Source organism: Oncorhynchus keta, chromosome 10, assembly GCF_023373465.1.
Source record: "Oncorhynchus keta strain PuntledgeMale-10-30-2019 chromosome 10, Oket_V2, whole genome shotgun sequence".
Taxonomy (NCBI): Eukaryota; Metazoa; Chordata; class Actinopteri; order Salmoniformes; family Salmonidae; genus Oncorhynchus; species Oncorhynchus keta.
This window is the reverse complement of record NC_068430.1, coordinates 77,318,830-77,338,111: the sequence shown is the minus strand read 5'-3', so window position 1 is coordinate 77,338,111 and position 19,282 is coordinate 77,318,830. Positions and strand designations below refer to the sequence as shown.

The 19,282-nt window shown below is 41.8% G+C and overlaps 1 protein-coding gene and 1 long non-coding RNA gene across 2 annotated transcripts in view; both read left to right on the top strand.

Annotated features, from left to right (window-relative positions):
- slit1b (slit homolog 1b (Drosophila)) overlaps positions 1-19,282 on the top strand; it is a 191,193-nt gene that overhangs the window by 149,270 nt on the left and 22,641 nt on the right. The window contains exons 16-27 of the mRNA XM_052526092.1: positions 2,065-2,209; positions 2,360-2,434; positions 2,696-2,839; positions 3,703-3,846; positions 3,942-4,108; positions 4,330-4,468; positions 5,635-5,703; positions 12,331-12,402; positions 14,478-14,549; positions 14,628-14,699; positions 15,834-15,997; positions 17,415-18,181. Coding sequence (XP_052382052.1) covers positions 2,065-2,209; positions 2,360-2,434; positions 2,696-2,839; positions 3,703-3,846; positions 3,942-4,108; positions 4,330-4,468; positions 5,635-5,703; positions 12,331-12,402; positions 14,478-14,549; positions 14,628-14,699; positions 15,834-15,997; positions 17,415-18,181 — 2,030 coding nt within the window. The remainder of the gene's footprint in view (positions 1-2,064; positions 2,210-2,359; positions 2,435-2,695; positions 2,840-3,702; positions 3,847-3,941; positions 4,109-4,329; positions 4,469-5,634; positions 5,704-12,330; positions 12,403-14,477; positions 14,550-14,627; positions 14,700-15,833; positions 15,998-17,414; positions 18,182-19,282) is intronic.
- Positions 9,127-10,189, top strand: LOC127932421 (uncharacterized). Its single transcript, XR_008145227.1, has 4 exons — positions 9,127-9,518; positions 9,595-9,705; positions 9,749-9,852; positions 10,103-10,189. It is a non-coding gene; the product is annotated as an uncharacterized LOC127932421 (long non-coding RNA).

Here is a 19,282-nt window from a genome sequence, read left to right as displayed (position 1 = left end):
TATGTGATAATACAGTGTGTTCTATGTGATAATACAGTGTGTTGTATGTGATAATACAGTGTGTTCTATGTGATAATACAGTGTGTTCTATGTGATAATACAGTGTGTTCTATGTGATAATACAGTGTGTTCTATGTGATAATACAGTGTGTTCTATGTGATAATACAGTGTGTTCTATGTGATAATACAGTGTGTTCTATGTGATAATACAGTGTGTTCTATGTGATAATACAGTGTGTTGTATGTGATATGTGATAATACAGTGTGTTCTATGTGATAATACAGTGATAATACAGTGTGTTCTATGTGATAATACAGTGTGTTGTATGTGATAATACAGTGTGTTCTATGTGATAATACAGTGTGTTCTATGTGATAATACAGTGTGTTCTATGTGATAATACAGTGTGTTCTATGTGATAATACAGTGTGTTCTATGTGATAATACAGTGTGTTGTATGTGATAATACAGTGTGTTCTATGTGATAATACAGTGTGTTCTATGTGATAATACAGTGTGTTCTATGTGATAATACAGTGTGTTCTATGTGATAATACAGTGTGTTCTATGTGATAATACAGTGTGTTGTATGTGATAATACAGTGTGTTCTATGTGATAATACAGTGTGTTCTATGTGATAATACAGTGTGTTCTATGTGATAATACAGTGTGTTCAGTGTGTTCTATGTGATAATACAGTGTGTTCTATGTGATAATACAGTGTGTTGTATGTGATAATACAGTGTGTTCTATGTGATAATACAGTGTGTTCTATGTGATAATACAGTTCTATGTGATAATACAGTGTGTTCTATGTGATAATACAGTGTGTTCTATGTGATAATACAGTGTGTTCTATGTGATAATACAGTGTGTTCTATGTGATAATACAGTGTGTTCTATGTGATAATACAGTGTGTTCTATGTGATAATACAGTGTGTTCTATGTGATAATACAGTGTGTTCTATGTGATATGTGATAATACAGTGTGTTCTATGTGATAATACAGTGTGTTCTATGTGATAATACAGTGTGTTCTATGTGATAATACAGTGTGTTGTATGTGATAATACAGTGTGTTCTATGTGATAATACAGTGTGTTCTATGTGATAATACAGTGTGTTCTATGTGATAATACAGTGTGTTCTACATGTGATAATACAGTGTGTTCTATGTGATAATACAGTGTGTTCTATGTGATAATACAGTGTGTTGTATGTGATAATACAGTGTGTTCTATGTGATAATACAGTGTGTTGTATGTGATAATACAGTGTGTTCTATGTGATAATACAGTGTGTTGTATGTGATAATACAGTGTGTTCTATGTGATAATACAGTGTGTTGTATGTGATAATACAGTGTGTTGTATGTGTTAATACAGTGTGTTCTATGTGTTAATACAGTGTGTTCTATGTGTTAATACAGTGTGTTCTATGTGATAATACAGTGTGTTGTATGTGATAATACAGTGTGTTCTATGTGATAATACAGTGTGTTCTATGTGATAATACAGTGTGTTGTATGTGATAATACAGTGTGTTCTATGTGATAATATGTTCTATGTGATAATACAGTGTGTTCTATGTGATAATACAGTGTGTTCTATGTGATAATACAGTGTGTTCTATGTGATAATACAGTGTGTTCTATGTGATAATACAGTGTGTTCTATGTGATAATACAGTGTGTTCTATGTGATAATACAGTGTGTTCTATGTGATAATACAGTGTGTTCTATGTGATAATACAGTGTGTTGTATGTGATAATACAGTGTGTTGTATGTGATAATACAGTGTGTTCTATGTGATAATACAGTGTGTTCTATGTGATAATACTATGTGATAATACAGTGTGTTCTATGTGATAATACAGTGTGTTGTATGTGATAATACAGTGTGTTCTATGTGATAATACAGTGTGTTCTATGTGATAATACAGTGTGTTCTATGTGATAATACAGTGTGTTGTATGTGATAATACAGTGTGTTGTATGTGATAATACAGTGTGTTCTATGTGATAATACAGTGTGTTCTGTGTGTGGTGAATGTGTTCAGGTACAGAAGACACCCGTCTGAATAATGAGTGTAACAGTAAGCCAGTGTGTCCTGCTAAGTGTCGCTGTGAAGCCAACGTAGTGGACTGCTCTAACCTCCGTCTCACCAAGTTCCCCCAACACCTACCTGCCTCTACCACCGAGCTGTAAGGACACACACACAGTATACTGTCATCTATTGCTGCTTTCTGTCTGTTCTCTGACAGTTTTCTCCTCCTGTCTCAGGCGTCTCAACAACAATGTCATCTATTGCTGCTTTCTGTCTGTTCTCTGACAGTTTTCTCCTCCTGTCTCAGGCGTCTCAACAACAATGACATCTCAGTGCTGGAAGCCACCGGCGTCTTCAAGACCCTCTCTCAGCTCAAGAAAATGTACGCTCTCTCAATTTTAGTTTTAGATTTTTGGGGGGTATTAGTTCATCACATTTATTCATAAACATTTGAATAATAATAATAATATAATTATTTAACATACTGTAACTACTGATGAGGTGTAACAAGGCATAATATTTCTAAAAGGAATTCATATCTATTCATTAGTAACCATTAAAGGCCATGTGTCTTGTATGTTATTGGATAATTCAGTTGACCATTGGTTTGTTGTTTGTAACCAGCATAATCCGTGTTTTTCAGTAACCTTAGCAACAACAAGATCTCAGAGATCGAGGACGGAGTGTTTGAGGGGGCGGGGTCTGTCATGGAGCTCCACCTGACAGCCAATCACCTGGACTCTGTCAGAGGGACCATGTTCAGGGGCATGGGCGGCGTCCGCATGCTGTGAGTTAGCACCTTCATCATTATTATCAGCATCATGATCATTATTATCATCAATCAATCAAATGTATTTATAGAGCCCTTTTTACATCAGCCGATGTCACAAAGTGCTATACAGAAACCCAACCTAAAACACCAAACAGCAAGGAATGCAGATGTAGAACAGTTGAAACAGGATCAGCAGCACAACCAGGTGGACTGGGGACAGCAAGGAGTCATCAGGCCAGGTAGTCCTGAGGCATGGTCCTAGGGCTCAGGTCCGAGAGAAGAGAAAGAGAGAGAGAATTAGAGAGAGCATACTTAAATTCACACAGGACACCAGATAAGACATGAGAAATACTCCAGATATAACAGACTGACCGTAGGCCCCCGACACATAAACTACTGCAGCATATCATTGTAATTATCATCATTATCATCGCAAGTATTATCATTACCATCGTCATTATCACTCACACCATTATCATCATCATCATCATCATGATCATCATCGTTTTCATAGTCACCATTTTTATCTTAATCATAATTATTATCATCAATTATTTAAGTAATAAGGCCTGAGGGGTGTGGTATATGGCCAAATATAGCACGACTAAGGGCTGTTCTTATGCACGACGCACTGCAGAGTGCCTGGACACAATCCTTAGCTGGGGTATATTGGCCATATACCACAAATCCCCGATGTGCCTTATTGCTATTTGCCGTGGAAATTCATACTGAGTGAGACTTTGTCATTTCTTCAAACAATCATCTTTATTTAATATCGATTTAATTATTGCAACCCAAAAGTCTTGAAGGATAATTGTCGTCATCAATATAAAATGCTGTCTTCAGCAATGACTACAGTGTCTTTCTGTGTGTTGTAGGATGTTGAGGAACAACCGTATCAGCTGTATCCATAACGGCAGCTTCACTGGTCTGACCAACGTCCGCCTGTTGTCTCTCTATGACAACCAGCTCCACACCATAATGCCTGGGGCCTTCGACACACTGCCCAACCTCTCTACACTGTAAGACACACATACACACATTCTCCTTCCCCCCACCTCTCTCTCTCCCCCACCTCTCTCTCTTAACCCCACCTCTCTCTTCCTCCCTCCCTCAGGAACCTGTTGGCCAACCCGTTTAACTGTGACTGTCGTCTGGCGTGGTTGGGGGCGTGGCTTCGTTCTAGACGAATCGTAACGGGGAACCCTCGCTGCCAGAGCCCCTCCTTCCTCAGAGAGATCCCACTACAGGACGTAGCAGCACCAGACTTCCGCTGCGACGACGGTACGACACGCACACACACACACACACACACACACACACACACACACACACACACACACACACACACACACACACACACACACACACACACACACACACACACACACACATGGACTCACGCAGAAACACAAGGACACAGAGATTTTATAATTTCATTGATCGAAAGTGATAGAAGTATATTACATTTCAAAATATTTAAAGTAGTCTCCCTTCTCTCCCAGGTGCAGTATTGGAGGAGAGTAGCTGTGTAGCTCGTCCTCAGTGTCCCACTGAGTGTACCTGTACAGAGACAGTGGTCCGCTGTAGTAACAAACACCTCCAGGCCCTGCCCAAGGGGTTGCCCCGCAACGTCACTGAACTGTAAGTCACAGACTGGGGTTAGAGGTCAGGGGTCAGGAGACAAAGGGAAGGGTACTTGGGGTTAGGTCTTAGAGATCTGCAACCCTGTAGTCTGTTCTGGCCAGGACAAGGCTTACTGACTAATAGGTAGGTATAACCCTGTAGTCTGTTCTGGCTAGGGCAAGGCTTACTGACTAATAGGTAGGTATAACCCTGTAGTCTGTTCTGGCTAGGACAAGGCTTACTGACTAATAGGTAGGTATAACCCTGTAGTCTGTTCTGGCCAGGACAAGGCTTACTGACTAATAGGTAGGTATAACCCTGTAGTCTGTTCTGGCTAGGACAAGGCTTACTGACTAATAGGTAGGTATAACCCTGTAGTCTGTTCTGGCCAGGACAAGGCTTACTGACTAATAGGTAGGTATAACCCTGTAGTCTGTTTTGGCTAGGACAAGGCTTACTGACTAATATGTAGGTATAACCCTGTAGTCTGTTCTGGCTAGGACAAGACTTACTGACTAATAGGTAGGTATAACCCTGTAGTCTGTTCTGGCTAGGACAAGGCTTACTGACTAATAGGTAGGTATAACCCTGTAGTCTGTTCTGGCTAGGACAAGGCTTACTGACTAATAGGTAGGTATAACCCTGTAGTCTGTTCTGGCCAGGACAAGGCTTACTGACTAATAGGTAGGTATAACCCTGTAGTCTGTTCTGGCTAGGGCAAGGCTTACTGACTAATAGGTAGGTATAACCCTGTAGTCTGTTCTGGCCAGGACAAGGCTTACTGACTAATAGGTAGGTATAACCCTGTAGTCTGTTCTGGCTAGGGCAAGGCTTACTGACTAATAGGTAGGTATAACCCTGTAGTCTGTTCTGGCTAGGGCAAGGCTTACTGACTAATAGGTAGGTATAACCCTGTAGTCTGTTCTGGCTAGGACAAGGCTTACTGACTAATAGGTAGGTATAACCCTGTAGTCTGTTCTGGCTAGGACAAGGCTTACTGACTAATAGGTAGGTATAACCCTGTAGTCTGTTCTGGCTAGGACAAGGCTTACTGACTAATAGGTAGGTATAACCCTGTAGTCTGTTCTGGCTAGGACACGGCTTACTGACTAATAGCTTGTATAACTTAGTTACTTTGTTTAACCACAGTCTCCTTCTCCTCCTCCTCCTCCTCCTCCTCTCAGGTATCTGGATGGGAACCAGTTCAGCATGGTGCCCAGGGAACTGTCCACCTTCAAACACCTGCAGCTGGTGTGAGTTAACCATTACTGTCTGTTAGTGTGTCTGTTAGTGTGTCTGTTGTGAGTTAACCATTACTGTCTGTTAGTGTGTCTGTTGTGAGTTAACCATTACTGTCTGTTAGTGTGTCTGGTGTGAGTTAACCATTACTGTCTGTTAGTGTGTCTGGTGTGAGTTAACCATTACTGTCTGTTAGTGTGTCTGTTGTGAGTTAACCATTACTGTCTGTTAGTGTGTCTGTTGTGAGTTAACCATTACTGTCTGTTAGTGTGTCTGGTGTGAGTTAACCATTACTGTCTGTTAGTGTGTCTGTTGTGATTTAACCATTACTGTCTGTTAGTGTGTCTGTTGTCAGTTAACCATTACTGTCTGTTAGTGTGTCTGTTGTGATTTAACCATTACTGTCTGTTAGTGTGTCTGTTAGTGTGTCTGTTGTGAGTTAACCATTACTGTCTGTTAGTGTGTCTGTTGTCAGTTAACCATTACTGTCTGTTAGTGTGTCTGTTGTCAGTTAACCATTACTGTCTGTTAGTGTGTCTGTTGTCAGTTAACCATTACTGTCTGTTAGTGTGTCTGTTGTGAGTTAACCATTACTGTCTGTTAGTGTGTCTGTTGTCAGTTAACCATTACTGTCTGTTAGTGTGTCTGTTGTGAGTTAACCATTACTGTCTGTTAGTGTGTCTGTTGTGAGTTAACCATTACTGTCTGTTAGTGTGTCTGTTGTGAGTTAACCATTACTGTCTGTTAGTGTGTCTGTTGTGATTTAACCATTACTGTCTGTTAGTGTGTCTGTTGTCAGTTAACCATTTGTCTGTTACTGTCTGTTGTGATTTAACCATTACTGTCTGTTAGTGTGTCTGTTGTGAGTTAACCATTACTGTCTGTTAGTGTGTCTGTTGTGAGTTAACCATTACTGTCTGTTAGTGTGTCTGTTGTGAGTTAACCATTACTGTCTGTTAGTGTGTCTGTTGTGAGTTAACCATTACTGTCTGTTAGTGTGTCTGTTGTGAGTTAACCATTACTGTCTGTCTGTGATTTAACCATTACTGTCTGTTAGTGTGTCTGTTGTGAGTTAACCATTACTGTCTGTTAGTGTGTCTGTTAGTGTGTCTGTTGTGATTTAACCATTACTGTCTGTTAGTGTGTCTGTTGTGAGTTAACCATTACTGTCTTTTGTGAGTTAACCATTACTGTCTGTTAGTGTGTCTGTTGTGAGTTAACCATTACTGTCTGTTAGTGTGTCTGTTGTGAGTTAACCATTACTGTCTGTTAGTGTGTCTGTTGTGAGTTAACCATTACTGTCTGTTAGTGTGTCTGTTGTGAGTTAACCATTACTGTCTGTTAGTGTGTCTGTTGTGATTTAACCATTACTGTCTGTTAGTGTGTCTGTTGTCAGTTAACCATTACTGTCTGTTAGTGTGTCTGTTGTCAGTTAACCATTACTGTCTGTTAGTGTGTCTGTTGTGAGTTAACCATTACTGTCTGTTAGTGTGTCTGTTGTGAGTTAACCATTACTGTCTGTTAGTGTGTCTGTTGTGAGTTAACCATTACTGTCTGTTAGTGTGTCTGTTGTGAGTTAACCATTACTGTCTGTTAGTGTGTCTGTTGTGATTTAACCATTACTGTCTGTTAGTGTGTCTGTTGTCAGTTAACCATTACTGTCTGTTGTGATTTAACCATTACTGTCTGTTAGTGTGTCTGTTGTGAGTTAACCATTACTGTCTGTTAGTGTGTCTGGTGTGAGTTAACCATTACTGTCTGTTAGTGTGTCTGTTGTGAGTTAACCATTACTGTCTGTTAGTGTGTCTGTTGTGAGTTAACCATTACTGTCTGTTAGTGTGTCTGTTGTGAGTTAACCATTACTGTCTGCTGTGATTTAACCATTACTGTCTGTTAGTGTGTCTGTTGTGAGTTAACCATTACTGTCTGTTAGTGTGTCTGTTAGTGTGTCTGTTGTGATTTAACCATTACTGTCTGTTAGTGTGTCTGTTGTGAGTTAACCATTACTGTCTTTTGTGAGTTAACCATTACTGTCTGTTAGTGTGTCTGTTGTGAGTTAACCATTACTGTCTGTTAGTGTGTCTGTTGTCAGTTAACCATTACTGTCTGTTAGTGTGTCTGTTGTCAGTTAACCATTACTGTCTGTTAGTGTGTCTGTTGTCAGTTAACCATTACTGTCTGTTAGTGTGTCTGTTGTGAGTTAACCATTACTGTCTGTTGTGAGTTAACCATTACTGTCTGTTAGTGTGTCTGTTGTGAGTTAACCATTACTGTCTGTTAGTGTGTCTGTTGTGAGTTAACCATTACTGTCTGTTGTGAGTTAACCATTACTGTCTGTTAGTGTGTCTGTTGTGAGTTAACCATTACTGTCTGTTAGTGTGTCTGTTGTGAGTTAACCATTACTGTCTGTTGTGATTTAACCATTACTGTCTGTTAGTGTGTCTGCTAGTGTGTCTGTTGTGAGTGTCTGGTGTGAGTTAACCATTACTGTCTGTTGTGAGTTAACCATTACTGTCTGTTAGTGTGTCTGGTGTGAGTTAACCATTACTGTCTGTTACTGTGTCTGTTACTGCATGGTCAGTGGTGTTCCTGGGCTTAGGTCCCCATTACTGTGTTACTGATCCTCTCACTGATACCGTACTGTACTAAGGTGTACTGTGCCCTAGAGGTCACCAACCATGGTCCTGGTCCCTACAGAGTGTTTTATTCATTATATTTCACCTTTATTTAACCAGGTAGCTAGTTGAGAACAAGTTCTCATTTACAACTGCAACCTGGCCAAGATAAAGCAAAGCAGTGCGACACAAACAACAACACAGAAATATGGAATAAACCAACATACAGTCAATAATACAGTAGAAAAAGTATATATACAGTGAGTTTAAATGAGGTAGGATAAGGGAGGTAAGGCAATAAATAGGCCATAGTGGCAAAGTATTTGCAATTAAACACTGGAATGGTAGATGTGCAGAGATGAATGTGCATGTAGAGATATTGGGGTGCAAAGGAGCAAGATAAATAAATAAATACAGTGTGGGGATGAGGTAGTTGGATGGGCTATTTACAGATGGGCTATGTACAGGTGCAGTGATCTGTGAGCTGCTCTGACAGCTGGTGCTTAAAGCTAGCGAGGGAGATATGAGTCTCCAGCTTCAATGATTTTTGCAGTTCGTTCCAGTCATTGGCAGCAGAGAACTGGAAGGAAAGACGACCAAAGGAGGAATTGGCTTTGGGGGTGACCAGTGAGATATACCTTCTGGAGTGCGTGCTACGGGTGGGTGCTGCTATGGCGACCAGTGCGCTGAGATAAGGCGGGGCTTTACCTAGCAGACTTGTAGATGACCTGGAGCCAGTGGGTTTGGCGACAAGTATGAAGCTAGGGCCAGCCAACGAGAGCATACAGGTCGCAGTGCTGGGTAGTATGGGGGGATTTGGTGACAATACGGATGGCACTGTGATAGACTGCATCCAATTTGTTGAGTAGAGTGTTGGAGGCTATTTTGTAAATGACATCGCCGAAGTCGAGGATCGGTAGGATGGTCAGTTTTACGAGGGTACGTTTGGCAGCATGAGTGAAGGATGCTTTGTTGCAAAATAGGAAGCCGATTGTAGATTTAATTTTGGATTGGAGATGCTTAATGTGAGTCTGGAAGGAGAGTTTACAGTCTAACCAGACACCCAGGTATTTGTAGTTGTCCAGGTTTACAGTCTAACCAGACACCCAGGTATTTGTAGTTGTCCAGGTTTACAGTCTAACCAGACACCCAGGTATTTGTAGTTGTCCAGGTTTACAGTCTAACCAGACACCCAGGTATTTGTAGTTGTCCAGGTTTACTACACCCAGGTATTTGTAGTTGTCCCAGTTTACAGTGTAACCAGACACCCAGGTATTTGTAGTTGTCCAGGTTTACAGTCTAACCAGACACCCAGGTATTTGTAGTTGTCCAGGTTTACAGTCTAACCAGACACCCAGGTATTTGTAGTTGTCCAGGTTTACAGTCTAACCAGACACCCAGGTATTTGTAGTTGTCCAGATTTACAGTCCAACCAGACACCCAGGTATTTGTAGTTGTCCAGGTTTACAGTCTAACCAGACACCCAGGTATTTGTAGTTGTCCAGGTTTACAGTCTAACCAGACACCCAGGTATTTGTAGTTGTCCAGGTTTACAGTCCAACCAGACACCCAGGTATATTTGTAGTTGTCCAGGTTTACAGTCTAACCAGACACCCAGGTATTTGTAGTTGTCCAGGTTTACAGTGTAACCAGACACCCAGGTATTTGTAGTTGTCCAGGTTTACAGTGTAACCAGACACCCAGGTATTTGTAGTTGTCCAGGTTTACTACACCCAGGTATTTGTAGTTGTCCAGGTTTACAGTGTAACCAGACACCCAGGCATTTGTAGTTGTCCAGGTTTACAGTCTAACCAGACACCCAGGTATTTGTAGTTGTCCAGGTTTACAGTCTAACCAGACACCCAGGTATTTGTAGTTGTCCAGGTTTACAGTCTAACCAGATACCCAGGTATTTGTAGTTGTCCAGGTTTACAGTCCAACCAGACACCCAGGTATTTGTAGTTGTCCAGGTTTACAGTCTAACCAGACACCTAGGTATTTGTAGTTGTCCAGGTTTACAGTCCAACTAGACACCCAGGTATTTGTAGTTGTCCAGGTTTACAGTCCAACTAGACACCCAGGTATTTGTAGTTGTCCAGGTTTACAGGTGTACAGGTTTCTGTTACAACCCAGCACAACAGACCTTCATTAGCTTAATCGGTTGTTTTAGAGCTGTGCTGGAACAAAAACACATACACAATGTAGCTCTCTAGGACCAGAACTGTTCTAAAGGTTTCTCTACAGTCCAATGTGTAACCATAACCACCAGGTGGCGATATGGAGCCTGCTCTGCACTTGACTCCACTCCAGTCAACAACAGCATTATCCAATCCACAATACACCAGCTCATAGCTACCTCTGATAGACTACAGTGGGTTAATGGTTATTCACTTAACACCTCCATTTGACACAAAAAGCCTTTATTCTGTTGAGATGGGATATGAAGTGTATAGGAGGAGGGTTGCTGCTGAGTGTCTGATGATGGGTATTAAACTGCATTAACAGGATGGATACGTCTCAGATGGCACCCCATTCCCTATGTAGTGCACTACTTTTGACAATTGCCCAGGCTCTAGTCAAAAGTAGTGCCCTATAAAGGGGATAGGGTGCCATCTAATTGGGACACAGACTACAGTGCATTCGGAAAGTATTCAGACCCCTTGACTTTTTCCACATTTTGTTATGTTACAGCCTTATTTTAAAATTAATTAAATCATTTTCCCCCTCATCAATCTAGACACAATACCCCAAAATGACAAAGCAAAAAACTGAAATATAAAATGTGCGTAAGTATTCAGACCCCTTACTCAGTACTTTGTTGAAACACCTTTGGCAGCGATTACAGCCTCCAGTCTTTTGGGGTATGTATTTGGGGAGTTTCTCCCATTCCTCTCTACAGATCCTCTTATGCGCTGTTAGGTTGGATGGGGAGCGTTGCTGCACAGTTATTTTCAGGTCTCTCCAGAGTCTCCCAGTCCCTGCCGCTGAAAAACATCCCCACAGCATGATGCTGCCACCACCATGCTTCACCGTAGGGATGGTGCCAGGTTGCCTCCAGACGTGATACTTGGCATTCAGGCCAAATAGTTCAATCTTGGTTTCATCAGACCAGAGCATCTTGTTTCTCATGGTCTGAGAGTCCTTTATGTGCCTTTTGGAAAACTCCAAGCTGACTTTCATGTGACTTTTACTGAGAAGTGGCCACTCTACCATAATGGCCTGTTTGGTAGAGTGCTGCAGAGATGGTTGTCCTTCTGGAAGGTTCTCCCATCTCCACAGAGGAGCTCCGTCAGAGTGACCATCGGGTTCTTAGTCACCTCCCTGACCAAGGCGCTTCTCCCCCGATTGCTCAGTTTGTCTGGGCGGCCAGCTCTAGGAAGATTCTTGGTGGTTCCAAATGATGATGCAGGCCACTGTGTCCTTTCTTGGGGACCTTCAATGCTGCAGACATTTTTTGGTACCCTCCCCCAGATCTGTGCCTTGAAACAATCCTGTCTCAGAGCTCTACGGACAATTCTTTCAACCTCATGGCTTAGTTTTTGCTCTGACATGCACTGTCAACTGTGGGACCTTATATAGACAGGTGCCTTTCCAAATCATGTCCAATCAATTGAATTTACCACAGGTGGACTCCAATCAAGCTATAGAAACAGCTCAAGGATGATCAATGAAAACAGGATGCAGCTGAGCTCAATTTGGAATCTCATAGCAAACGGTTTGAATACTTGTGTAAATATGTTAAAAAATATATAAAATAAAATAATTTGAAAATAAATCTAAAAACTATTTTAATTTTGTCATCACAGGGTATTGTGTGTAGATTGCTGAGGAAAAATATATATTTAATCAATTTTAGAATATGTCTTTAACGTAACAAAATGTGGAAAAAGTGAAAGGGTCTGAATACTTTCCAAATGGCACTATGTGGATCTAACTGGATAACTGTAGATAACTAATGTGTTGGTTGTTTTTAACAGAAAGTCATTCTGTTTAAGTAGTGGTTGTTTTTAACCCTTGCTGTTCCAGAGATCTGAGTAACAACAGAATCAGCTCCCTGTCTGACTCCTCCTTCTCCAATATGAGCCAGCTCACCACCCTGTGAGTCACACACACACACACACACACACACACACACACACACACACACACACACACACACACACACACACACACACACACACACACACACACAGGAAAAACAAACACACAATAATTAATCAGAAGACAATTATCTGAAGAACAAAAAGGTTAAACAACAATATATGTATTCTCTTGAAAATACTTCTCCTCATGTTCATCCTCCTCACACTGTATCTAGACTAGTGTACTGTCATAGAATGTTATATTAGAACTGTAGAATGTTCATCATCCTCACACTGTATCTACACTAGTGTACTGTCATAGAATGTTATATTAGAACTGTAGAATGTTCATCATCCTCACACTGTATCTAGACTAGTGTTCTGTCATAGAATGTTATATTAGAACTGTAGAATGTTCATCATCCTCACACTGTATCTAGACTAGTGTACTGTCATAGAATGTTATATTAGAACTGTAGAATGTTCATCATCCTCACACTGTATCTAGACTAGTGTACTGTCATAGAATGTTATATTAGAACTGTAGAATGTTCATCATCCTCACACTGTATCTAGACTAGTGTACTGTCATAGAATGTTATATTAGAACTGTAGAATGTTCATCATCCTCACACTGTATCTAGACTAGTGTACTGTCATAGAATGTTATATTAGAACTGTAGAATGTTCATCATCCTCACACTGTATCTAGACTAGTGTACTGTCATAGAATGTTATATTAGAACTGTAGAATGTTCATCCTCACACTGTATCTAGACTAGTGTACTGTCATAGAATGTTATATTAGAACTGTAGAATGTTCATCCTCCTCACACTGTATCTAGACTAGTGTACTGTCATAGAATGTTATATTAGAACTGTAGAATGTTCATCCTCCTCACACTGTATCTAGACTAGTGTACTGTCATAGAATGTTATATTAGAACTGTAGAATGTTCATCCTCCTCACACTGTATCTAGACTAGTGTTCTGTCATAGAATGTTATATTAGAACTGTAGAATGTTCATCCTCCTCACACTGTATCTAGACTAGTGTACTGTCATAGAATGTTATATTAGAACTGTAGAATGTTCATCCTCACACTTTATCTAGACTAGTGTTCTGTCATAGAATGTTATATTAGAACTGTAGAATGTTCATCCTCCTCACACTGTATCTAGACTAGTGTACTGTCATAGAATGTTATATTAGAACTGTAGAATGTTCATCATCCTCACACTGTATCTAGACTAGTGTACTGTCATAGAATGTTATATTAGAACTGTAGAATGTTCATCCTCCTCACACTGTATCTAGACTAGTGTACTGTCATAGAATGTTATATTAGAACTGTAGAATGTTCATCATCCTCACACTGTATCTAGACTAGTGTACTGTCATAGAATGTTATATTAGAACTGTAGAATGTTCATCATCCTCACACTGTATCTAGACTAGTGTACTGTCATAGAATGTTATATTAGAACTGTAGAATGTTCATCATCCTCACACTGTATCTAGACTAGTGTACTGTCATGGAATGTTATAATAGAACTGTAGAATGTTCATCATCCTCACACTGTATCTAGACTAGTGTACTGTCATAAAATGTTATATTAGAAGTGTAGAATGTTCATCCTCACACTGTATCTAGACTAGTGTACTGTCATAGAATGTTATATTAGAACTGTAGAATGTTCATCCTCACACTGTATCTAGACTAGTGTACTGTCATAGAATGTTATATTAGAACTGTAGAATGTTCATCATCCTCACACTGTATCTAGACTAGTGTACTGTCATAGAATGTTATATTAGAACTGTAGAATGTTCATCCTCCTCACACTGTATCTAGACTAGTGTACTGTCATAGAATGTTATATTAGAACTGTAGAATGTTCATCATCCTCACACTGTATCTAGACTAGTGTACTGTCATAGAATGTTATAATAGAACTGTAGAATGTTCATCCTCACACTGTATCTAGACTAGTGTACTGTCACAGAATGTTATAATAGAACTGTAGAATGTTCATCATGTAATAAGTGTCTCTGTGTGTTCTTCTCCTGACTGTGTTCTTGTGTTCCAGCATCCTGAGTTACAACTCTCTACGCTGCATCCCTCCTCTGGCCCTGGCTGGACTACGCTCTCTCAGACTACTGTAAGGGCCAACCCCCCCCCCTCACAGACACACACACAGAGCCTTAATAATAATATGTTTTGTGTTTCTCTTTCCCAGATCTCTTCATGGTAACGACATCTCTGAACTACTGGAGGGGATCTTCAGTGATGTGGCCTCCCTGTCTCACCTGTGAGTGTGTGTTTCCTGTGTGTATTTGTCCCGTGTGTGTGCACATTATCCCACTCAGCACGCTTAGCAGTGACCGCCTGCACCCTCTCCTATCTGTGTCAGAGTCAAGTGCTTTCCCAGTCAGAGGGCATGGTATTGGATTGGCAATAAAGACACGCATGACTGAGGGAGGGAGGGAGGGAGGGAGGTGTGTGTGTGTGTGTGTGTGTGTGTGTGTGTGTGTGTGTGTGTGTGTGTGTGTGTGTGTGTGTGTGTGTGTGTGTGTGTGTGTGTGTGTGCGTGTGTGTGTGTGTGTGTGTGTGTGTGTGTGTGTGTGTGTGTGTGTGTGTGTGTGTGTGTGTGTGTGTGTGTGTGTGTGTGTGTGTGTGTGTGTGTGTGTGTGTGTGTGTGTGTGTGTGTGTGTGTGTGTGTGTGTGTGTGTGTGTCCAGTGGTGTGTTCGAGGAAGCGTGACCTGTCTGGGACAAGCTAAAAGGGTCGGAGTGAAGGATTGATGGAGGAGAGAAAGGGAGGGAGGGATCGTGTCACTACAGACGTCCATGTCTGTTGACCTTGTGTTGAGAGTAAAGAGAGAAACAGGGGATACAGCAGGTTAGCCTGGGTTATTAATGTAATACTCTACCTCACACACTAACACATCTAGTTCCATTGATGTACTGTAACATGCGGTGGTACAGAGGTTCCCAGACATTCAACATCACTGAATAGAAACATTTAGTTTTTTTTATACAGATCCTTACAGGGGTTAATTATAGTGTTGTATGTGGAGGAACTGCCCCCAGAACAGGTTGCTATCCAATGACAACTTTCAACAGAAATGCTCTGATTCCCTTCCTATTCAGTCTCTCATGTTAAAGTGATGGAACTTAAAGGTGCACTATGCAGAAATTGCTTTTATATTTCCTGGTTCTTAGACTTGCTTTCAATTAGAATGGCCAAAAATGTACATATTGCAGCTTTAACTGTATTTGAGGCAAGACGACCCCCTCTTGTGGTAGGTGAAAGTATTACACCACATTCAGAGCATGCCTGTACTTGTCTACCTGACGTTCATCTGAATTGGCTGTCAGTCTAATTGGTTAATTGAGCGACTGACCTTAACCCTTCCACCCGGATCTTTGACCTCGAACCCCCAGGGCAATCGGTGCCAACCCCCTGTACTGTGACTGTCATCTGCGCTGGCTGTCTGGCTGGGTGAAGAGTGGGTACAAGGAGCCTGGCATCGCCCGCTGTGCCGGACCAATGGGCATGGAGGGAAAACTGCTGCTCACCACACCTGAGACCAAGTTTGAATGTCTGGGTAAGAGTGGGAGAGGAGGAGGAGGGAGGGAAGGGAGAGGAGGGAGGGGGGCTGACTTTTGTAAGGTGAAGAGGAAGAGGTGGGAGAGAGAGAGAGATGTGTAAAAGAAGGGATAGAAGATGGCGATAGAATGGGTGAGAAAATAGAAAGGTACAGGAGGAGGAATGGAAAGAAAACCCAATAATGAGAGTCAATAGAAAAAGGAGTGAAAGGTAATCTCTTCTTATTTTCATTGGACCCCAGAAAGATGGTGTCAGCTAGTAGGGACCCCAGAAAGATGGCATCAGCTAGTAGGGACCCCAGAAAGATGGCATCAGCTAGTAGAGACCCCAGAAAGATGGCGTCAGCTAGTAGGGACCCCAGAAAGATGGATGGCATCAGCTAGTAGGGACCCCAGAAAGATGGCATCAGCTAGTAGAGACCCCAGAAAGATGGTGTCAGCTAGTAGGGACCCCAGAAAGATGGCATCAGCTAGTAGGGACCCCAGAAAGATGGCAGTCAGCTAGTAGAGACCCCAGAAAGATGGCGTCAGCTAGTAGGGACCCCAGAAAGATGGTGTCAGCTAGTAGAGACCCCAGAAAGATGGCATCAGCTAGTAGAGACCCCAGAAAGATGGCATCAGCTAGTAGGGACCCCAGAAAGATGGCATCAGCTAGTAGGGACCCCAGAAAGATGGCATCAGCTAGTAGGGACCCCAGAAAGATGGCGTCAGCTAGTAGGGACCCCAGAAAGATGGAGTCAGCTAGTAGGGACCCCAGAAAGATGGCGTCAGCTAGTAGAGACCCCAGAAAGATGGCGTCAGCTAGTAGAGACCCCAGAAAGATGGAGTCAGCTAGTAGAGACCCCAGAAAGATGGCGTCAGCTAGTAGGGACCCCAGAAAGATGGAGTCAGCTAGTAGAGACCCCAGAAAGATGGCGTCAGCTAGTAGGGACCCCAGAAAGATGGCATCAGCTAGTAGGGACCCCAGAAAGATGGCAGTCAGCTAGTAGAGACCCCAGAAAGATGGCGTCAGCTAGTAGAGACCCCAGAAAGATGGCGTCAGCTAGTAGGGACCCCAGAAAGATGGCGTCAGCTAGTAGGGACCCCAGAAAGATGGCGTCAGCTAGTAGAGACCCCAGAAAGATGGCGTCAGCTAGTAGAGACCCCAGAAAGATGGCGTCAGCTAGTAGGGACCCCAGAAAGATGGCGTCAGCTAGTAGAGACCCCAGAAAGATGGCGTCAGCTAGTAGAGACCCCAGAAAGATGGCGTCAGCTAGTAGGGACCCCAGAAAGATGGCGTCAGCTAGTAGAGACCCCAGAAAGAAAGATGGACCCCAGAAAGATCAGCTAGTAGAGACCCCAGAAAGATGGCATCAGCTAGTAGAGACCCCAGAAAGATGGCATCAGCTAGTAGGGACCCCAGAAAGATGGTGTCAGCTAGTAGGGACCCCAGAAAGATGGTGTCAGCTAGTAGGGACCCCAGAAAGATGGCGTCAGCTAGTAGGGACCCCAGAAAGATGGTGTCAGCTAGTAGGGACCCCAGAAAGATGGCGTCAGCTAGTAGGGACCCCAGAAAGATGGTGTCAGCTAGTAGGGACCCCAGAAAGATGGCGTCAGCTAGTAGGGACCCCAGAAAGATGGCGTCAGCTAGTAGGGACCCCAGAAAGATGGCGTCAGCTAGTAGGGACCCCAGAAAGATGGTGTCAGCTAGTAGGGACCCCAGAAAGATGGTGTCAGCTAGTAGGGACCCCAGAAAGATGGCATCAGCTAGTAGGGACCCCAGAAAGATGGTGTCAGCTAGTAGGGACCCCAGAAAGATGGCATCAGCTAGTAGGGACCCCAGAAAGATGGCATCAGCTAGTAGGGACCCCAGAAAGATGGAGCCAGCTAGTAGGGACCCCAGAAAGATGGAGTCAGCTAGTAGGGACCCCAGAAAGATGGAGTCAGCTAGTAGGGACCCCAGAAAGATGGAACCAGCTAGTAGGGACCCCAGAAAGATGGAACCAGCTAGTAGGGACCCCAGAAAGATGGAGTCAGCTAGTAGGGACCCCAGAAAGATGGAACCAGCTAGTAGGGACCCCAGAAAGATGGAACCAGCTAGTAGGGACCCCAGAAAGATGGAACCAGCTAGTAGGGACCCCAGAAAGATGGAACCAGCTAGTAGGGACCCCAGTCAAGATGCTAGTAGGGACCCCATTATTCTAGTAGGGACCCCAGAAAGATGGTGTCAGCTAGTAGGGACCCCAGAAAGATGTAGTCCATGTAGTAGTCTGGGCCCTGTCAGAACCAGGTGATGGTGTCAGCTAGTAGGGACCCCAGAAAGATCTAGCACATGTCAGTAGTGTGACCCCAGAAAGATGGCTTCAGCTAGTAGGGACCCCACCAGATGTCCCCAATCATAGCAGAACACTGATCTATTCAACTAATCCAGTTAGGGACCCCAGTGAGATAAACCAGCAGTAGGGACCCCAATATAACAGCTAGTAGGGACCCCAGAAAGATTTATGTCACTCTAAGGGACCCTAAAATGTATTATTATAGTAGAGGACCCTATTGAAATAGTATTAAAATGTATTAGGGATAGAAAGATACTCTATTGAAAGTAGTATTAAAATATATTATTATAGTAGAGAATACTCTATTGAAAATGTAATAAAATAGTAGGGACCCCAGAAAGATGAATACTCTATTGAAAATAGGACCCCAAAAGATTATTATAGTAGAGAATACTCCATTGAAAGATATAGCTAGTAGGGAAATATATTATTATAGTAGAGGACCCTATTGAAAATGTAATAAAATAGTAGGGATTATAGTAGATGAATACTCTATTGAAAATAGTAGATAAAATGTATTATTATAGTAGAGAATACCCTATTGAAAATAGTAATAAAATGTATTATTATAGTAGAGAATACTCTATTGAAAATAGTAATAAAATATGGTATTATTATAGTAGAGAATACCAGCTATTGAAAATAGTAATAAAATGTATTATTATAGTAGGAATACCCCAGAAAATAGTATTAAAATATAGCTATTATTATAGTAGAGAATGTCTCTATTGAAAATAGTATAAAATATCCTAGTTATTATAGTAGAGAATACTCTATTGAAAATAGTATAGTAAATATATTATTATAGTAGAGAATACCAGAAAGATGGCTATTGAAAATAGTAATAAAATATATTATTATAGTAGAGAATACTCTATTGAAAATAGTAATAAAATGTATTATTATAGTAGAGAATACCCTATTGAATATAGTATTAAAATGTATTATTATAGTAGAGAATACTCTATT